This window comes from Centruroides sculpturatus, unplaced genomic scaffold (genome assembly GCF_000671375.1).
Source record: "Centruroides sculpturatus isolate CEXI.00-Female unplaced genomic scaffold, Cexi_2.0 scaffold1431, whole genome shotgun sequence".
NCBI classification, from domain to species: Eukaryota; Metazoa; Arthropoda; class Arachnida; order Scorpiones; family Buthidae; genus Centruroides; species Centruroides sculpturatus.
Genome location: NW_019385780.1, coordinates 26,064 through 33,106, shown reverse-complemented (window position 1 = coordinate 33,106; position 7,043 = coordinate 26,064). Strand labels below are relative to the sequence as shown.

The 7,043-nt window shown below is 37.0% G+C and overlaps 1 protein-coding gene across 1 annotated transcript in view; it reads right to left on the bottom strand.

The window, feature by feature from the left end:
• LOC111642076 (cytochrome P450 4C1-like) overlaps positions 1 to 7,043 on the bottom strand; it is a 44,089-nt gene that overhangs the window by 15,321 nt on the left and 21,725 nt on the right. Inside the window, exon 5 of the mRNA XM_023388350.1 lies at positions 1,356 to 1,428. Coding sequence (XP_023244118.1) covers positions 1,356 to 1,428 — 73 coding nt within the window. The remainder of the gene's footprint in view (positions 1 to 1,355; positions 1,429 to 7,043) is intronic.

Genomic DNA, 7,043 nt, shown 5'->3' with positions numbered 1-7,043 from the left:
TTAAAACTTTCAATTTCACTTGTGAATTCGTACTTTTTTAAATCTTTGCTATATTTAATAGCGAGATCTGCAGCTGATTTTTTTTTAAATCAGCAACACTCATGTATTGTAAAGACGAGCCACAGAGAAAGCAAAAATCGTCACAGATAGTTTTCATTTTTTCATAACGCCAATCTATTTAACACAATAGTGTCAAGAACACTGTAAATTTGTATTTTAAATAATTTTTCGGGTGTGAAGTTACTTCTTTCATTTGGTGTTTTATCTATTTCCATTATCTTAATTTATTTTTTGAGAAATTTAAATTTATGTTTATAGTTTTCAAATTTATAGATTTTTCTCTATTTTATAGAGCTCTGGCAACTACTAATATTATTACGATATACAAAACTGTATTTCTAGATTTTTCTACAGTGTGCAGAGCTATAAATCTGTAAAGGTAACATTTTGTAACAAAAATAAATCTGTCCGAGGATTTTTTAAAAATTACTAAATTGAAACGGTAACTCCCAAATAAAATCTTAGTCTCGAGGTTGTAAAAGGCATGCAGAAATTCTGACATCATTTTTTGCTTTATAGTGTACGCATATGTGGTGTATTCCTGAACGGCGGATTAAGCGGTAAGCGAACTATGCGGGCGCGTAGGGCCCCGAAGGGGCTCCCGCAGTCTTTAAAATGCTACTGAAAGAAAGGATTGCGAAAACGCAGATAGAAATAGTCCAGAAAAACGCTTCGATATATATAGATACATGGAAGAAATAAATGATATAGCTTTATGGCCAACAATATTAACAGATGCTATTATTGATCATATTCTTAAAACAAACCAAAAAGTATAGAAAAGAGATTTCTTAATAAACGAAAAAAAAAAGAGTTAAAAAATCTCAAAAGTCGCTACTTTTGACCGATTTGTCTGAGGTCTCCGCTACCTCACTACGTCCCTCTAAAAGTCGCATCAGTTGGGAACAGGGAACACTGGTGAGCAGACATCTAGGGTCTAAGTAAGGCGAAATGTAATCGCCAAACCGCGCTGTAGAAAGACGGAAAAATTTTAAATTTAAAAATATAATTTCTTGAGAACAACAGTTTGGGCCCCCCTTCCAAGTGGGCCCTGTGCGGGTGCACCTGTTGCACCTGCCTAGTTACGGCTCTGAGTGAGCTTTGAGCGTTCCACGATTTTTGGAGACTGTCTATACGCGGGCTTCCTAAACAAGCCTATATGTATGTTTGTCCAAGAAATTTTTGGATGAAATACAAATCGCACAACTTCAAAATCGCATAAAAATAATCCGCATAAAAAGAGACCTTACTGTATTGCCATACAGAAGAAAGAACATTCCCAATTGAATACTTACGCATCTATTAATTTTGCATGGTAAGAACTGCTCTTTCTAAAAATAGAATCGCCTTTCGTTCCAAGAACCGTATCTGAAATACATTTTTCATTAGAATAATATACGCTTCGTACCTCTAAAAATAATATATATANTCTTCCCGAGAATATCGAAAAAGAGCTGCTGGAATATATATTGTTGACGGAGGTCACATTTTTCTATAATTAAAATAATTTTAATATGGAGCTTTTAGTCCAGAAAACCTAATGAACTAATATGAAACGAATAAAGTTTTTTTCTTTCTATCGGCTAGGTTTGTATTCACTTACATACAGAATAAATAACTGAACAATACTGAAAACTTTACGGAAAATTACGTGTCGGGTGGTCCAAAATTCAGTTAATCGCATTTTGTTTTTGCGGGTTCCAGTTTCAGAAATATCGGACGGCGATACAGATCGACGCCATCGAATTGCGAAAATGCCGGAATTTCCGAAAAACCGAATCTAGTATAGAATTTCCAAGTTTATTTTATAAAAGCTGGGTTAAGTGACATTTCATCCACCGTATATTTAATATTATAGCAAATATATAAATACCCCGAGACGGAATTTCAGTCGAATCTGTTCGATTCCAGATTTTATAATCCGATATAAAATATACTGCACTTACGGCGCCCAGAAAAAATTCGATTTCTTCGCAGATGCTTTCCACCGTCAGTTCCGGGTTGTTATCTCTCGCATCCAACAGGAAGTCCAATATGGATTTTGGGTTTTCGTTGTTTTCCATGCCGCTTTCTTCGCCTTCGCGCAATTTGATCTTTTCGGCGATCATCTAGAAAGAAAACTAAAATTTACAAATATTTCTTTCAAATTATTGCCGGACTCTGAGAGTTTTCTACCAACCTGTCTCGTTATTTTTCTTAAAATTCTCTTGTTCTTTCTAAATTTTCTTCCTTTGGGTGTTAAATAAAACAAGAAGTCGAACAAAAGGAGAAGATTAATCGCTCTGTCGGCTACGGGATGAAACGTCCTTAAAAAGAAATGTGACGTGTTCGAACGTAAAATTAGAATACGAAATCTGTAAATATTTCGAAATCGCGAAAACGTAAAAAGTTTTAAATTATTTAAAAAATAATATTTGAATTCTTTCTTTAAAATCTTATTCCAACGTTTACACAAATTACTTTTCGTTATCGATATTGATACAATAAACATTGTTTAATACGCGTGTATAGTGTAATCGTTGAGTTTTCTTATTAGTAGTTATTTTAAAAACAAATAAAAACTTTTCTATTATTGTATGCGACATTTATAATTATAACAACGAGTCGAATAAAGGGGAGTGAATCCGAACACTACGAATTGGAATTTTAGTGTTCTCACCGAGTGAAACAGACAACGAGCAATTATTTTATTGTCACGCGGTCGCAATGGATTGCAATTTTTTAATCATATTTTTAATTTATTTAACTTAAGATACGTGTTCGCCACCTCAAATTACAAGTGGCTCGTCCCCGTACGTCATACTTTTTCTTTAGCAGTCGATTCGTGTCGGCCATCTATCTCACTCTTTTTGGAGAAAAACTTTTAAATTGAAATAACGTGACTTCCGGAGTAAACCGGAAAGGCGTATATAGTTAATCGAGGCCTGCTGCCCCTAATCTTTGCATATCTGGTCTCGGTTTTCGTGTATCCGACTCCTTTCTCGGGATTAAGGAAGGACGGAACGGGCAAACGAAGACGGACGACAGTGGAAATTTATAGGTGTGTAATTTGTTTGAATTGTAGCCAGATAAGGATCGCATTCCGATTCGCTCGAGCCGAGATAATTATACAGTAGCGACATTTACGCATCAGTTGATTACAGTAGAGCGTCGTTTATCCGAAAGCTGGTTATCCGAAACGTCTGTTATCCGAAAGCATTCCAGTCGGCAAATTTAAATTTTCGCTAGTGCTATGGCGCTGCAATCTTCGGCTATTTCTTGGGTTACTCAAATATTTTACGTTTTTGATACTAAATTAACATCTGAAGTATAATTTTTTATTGTTTTTATATGTTTGTTTGTACAAAATAAAAAAATAATTTTTAATGATACAATAGTCTTCGTTAGGCTTAACATCGACGAAAATTCAACGCGAAGCGACACGCAACGGAGAAAAATTTCAACATGGGACAAATTAATATATTTTTTCGTACATGATTCGTTATCCGAAAAGTAAGTTATCCGAACCACCCCAGTCCCCAATTGATTCGGATAAACGACGCTCTACTGTATTTTTTTAATCGTATCGAGTGCGAGTAAGACAGCTGATTGCTAAACGACACAACTAAGTTTAGATTGGGAAAACAGACTTTATAGGACGCGTGAACTTAAGAAAGAAACAATAGTGTTCCTATAAGTAAAATGCCTAGCAAGAAGAAACTTATGTATCGAATACCGTATTGTACTTGCACGGGAGTGTTTGGACAGATTAGACACGAATTACCCAATATAGTTTACCAATTTGTCACCTAGAACTACGTCCCACGTCCGTTTAATAATACAGTCGAGCTTGCCAGGTTTTCTCGATGCGTTTCGTTTTCTAAATAGCGCGGGTCGCCTCTCAGAAAAACACAGGGTTTGTCAAAGGGGATGACCGAAGAAACTGTAAACACATTTTGAATTGTCTCGAATGAAACAGGAACAACATTAAAAACGCTTTCGGGCATGTTTTTTTACATTACATTTAGTGGAGCACTCCCTCTGACCTGTAGCATTAAATGCTACTGGCTTGAGGTACTCCTCTTTTAATTAACCCTGCTTCGCATATGCTTTGCAGGTAAATGCCTTCGGGCATTTTTAACGTCGAAGAATATGAACAGCAGCCGAACAATAGTACGAAAACTATTTTCCAGCATTTTCAAGCAAGAGAAGGGTCGAGTCGAGGAAGAGGAATAAGGGGATTGGTCTGAGAGGAGAGCGAAGGGAGCCAAGCAGAAGAGAGCGAAGCGAGTGGGATTGGCCCTTGGCGGAGACACGAATCGTAACAAAAGTTTTGTTACTAATAGTCAACGAGGTATCCGACCTTCGGTCGGCAAAAATACATTTATTGATTTTGGAATACAAAACCTTAATCTCCTTCAAAGAAGTCTTCTTGGTAATGTATATGTTACCGCTAAAACTCGAAACTCGCTAAAGCTCGGAAACTACGATCTGCAGATTACCTAGCTAATCTGCAGATTAACTAGCATGATCCGTTAAAGTTGCTAAAATTGTTCTATTTCTCAAATTACCTAGATTATTGTCCTATTTCTCAAATAAATTTGCAGATTATCTACGTAATCTGCAAATTACCTACTAGGCACTCGGTAAAGTGAAAATAAGATCTTTGCTGAAACAACAGCAACGTTTCTGTACGCTTAAATTAACATAATGTTATTTATTTAATTTTCGATATCTAAAGAATCAAGTTAATACAATCAAACAATCGACAAATTAGTTGATAGAATCAATCATCAAGCGATTTAAAATATTAATACAATTAGGGAAATTATTATATAGATAACCACCTATGGAATTTCGGGACTGAGTATCTATCTGAACGGAGGGGACCGAGACGACTTCGACGATACCCTACTTTTGAACAGGAGACGAAAAATAATAAAGTTATCATACTTTTCTGGTGATGGCATGATATAATTGTGCAGTTAATATTACCTATGGTGAGTAAAATGGCGGCTTGTCTCTGATTCCAGCAAACAGAAGAACGGAAACAGTGGGGACGCACGTTCTAACCTAACCTAACCTATGCTAATAAATTATAATAATTATTACCAACCAAATTATTAGAATAGGTTAGGTTAGGTTAGGTTAGGTTTGAACGTGCGCCCCCACTGTTTCCGTTCTTCTCTTTGCTGGAATCAGAGATGAACCGCCATTTTACTCACCATAGGTAACATTATCCAATTGTGCTTACTTATTAGTGCAGTCTAAAGATTGGTGACACTTTGAATTTCATAGCAATTGGTTTCTGCGACAAGTACACCTATTTGTGGTACATTTATTTGTGGCAAAGATCTTATTTTCACTTTATCGAGTGCCTAGTAGGTAATGTGCGGATTACCTAGATACTCTGCACATTATCTAGGTAATTTGAGAAATGGAACAATTTTAGCAACTTTAACGGATCACCCTAGTTAATCTGCAGATTAGCTAGGTAATCTGCATATTAACGGATTTCGAGCTTTAGCGGTAACACATACAATTCGCCCAGCGCTCCTGCCATTGCCGGAACACACTGCTGGAACGCATCTTTTTGAATGGCCATCAGCCGGTCCGTCGCATTCCGCACGATGTCTTCTCTCGACTAAAATCGGGTTTCCTTTTAGCAGCATTTTCAGCTTGGGAAATAGCCAAAAGTCACACGCAGCCATGTGGGGAGCGTGGCGAACCATAGGAATGTTGTGTTTGGCGACGAAAGTCCGAATCAAATGCGCAGAATGGGCGAGTGAGTTATCACGATGGAGCTACTAAGTTTTGGTAGACCACAGATCCGGTCGTTTGCGTGGCACAGCATCGCAAAGACGACGAAGGACCTTCTGGTAGTACTCCTTCGCGATGGTTTGGCCTTGTGGAGCGTACTCACAATACACTACCTCACGGGAGTCGAAAAAAACTGTCAACACGATCTTGATATTGCTGCGGACCTGCCGCGCTTTTTTTGGCATCGAGGATCGTCCCCGAAAGCCTGCTGAATCTTGCGAATGGTTTCCGCTCGGGTATCGCCAAGCTTTTGGCAAAATTTGATGTAATATCGCTGCTCACGTTGTTCAGTCACTTTCCAACTTAGTGGAATCCGACGAACGCTCGCTACACGTCCTCACTCATAGGCCGACTGCCATCGATTGAACAAACCCAGGACGGTGCACGACTGTCCCGTCCACAACTCCACCGAAAAGAGACCTCCCGCGCATCATTGGGAAAAATAAAGGTCCGATACTTTTTGAAACCCCCTCGTATATCGGTAACAAGTGGGCGAAGCGACGGTAGTTAGCCGTCATAGGCGTCCAGGGGCCATTTACCGGTTTTAATATTAGTTTCACGTTAATTTAAAGAATTTAGAGAATTATCATTTACGTGAACAATTTCTTTGTATTTCTTCATAAAGACAATAGCTTATTAAAAAGCAACTATTATTAGACCGATAAATAAAACAACAAAACAACAGACAAGCCGAATCGATAACTTAATCAATTAATTTTTACTTTAAGTTATTTTACGTGATAGAATGACAATTGTAAGTGAGAGCGAGAACAACGAAAATTTGTATTCCGTAGCGATTTTAATACAGTAAGGTCTCGTTTTATGCGGTGGATACGTTCTACAGAAAAGCGCATATAAAAAAATTCGCATAAAAAAAGACTTTACTTGCCTTGAAAAGGTAGGAATATGTTCCGTAATTTTATAAAATCGCATAAAACCAAAACAACGAGTTAAAATTAACTTAAAACCGCATAAAAAAGTTTGCAAAAATTAAAAGAAATAGGCTGCTTAATAAATTACTTCGAATGTCTGAAAGAAATTCATATAAAAGCTTAAAATAAACTTGTATTCAAACTTAATTCAGTTTATTTTATTGAAAAGTAATACAAGGGGAATCCCCGAATTGCAAAAGCTCACTCTAAAAATAAATCACTGACATCTGGATGTGAAGAGTTAATTAAAAC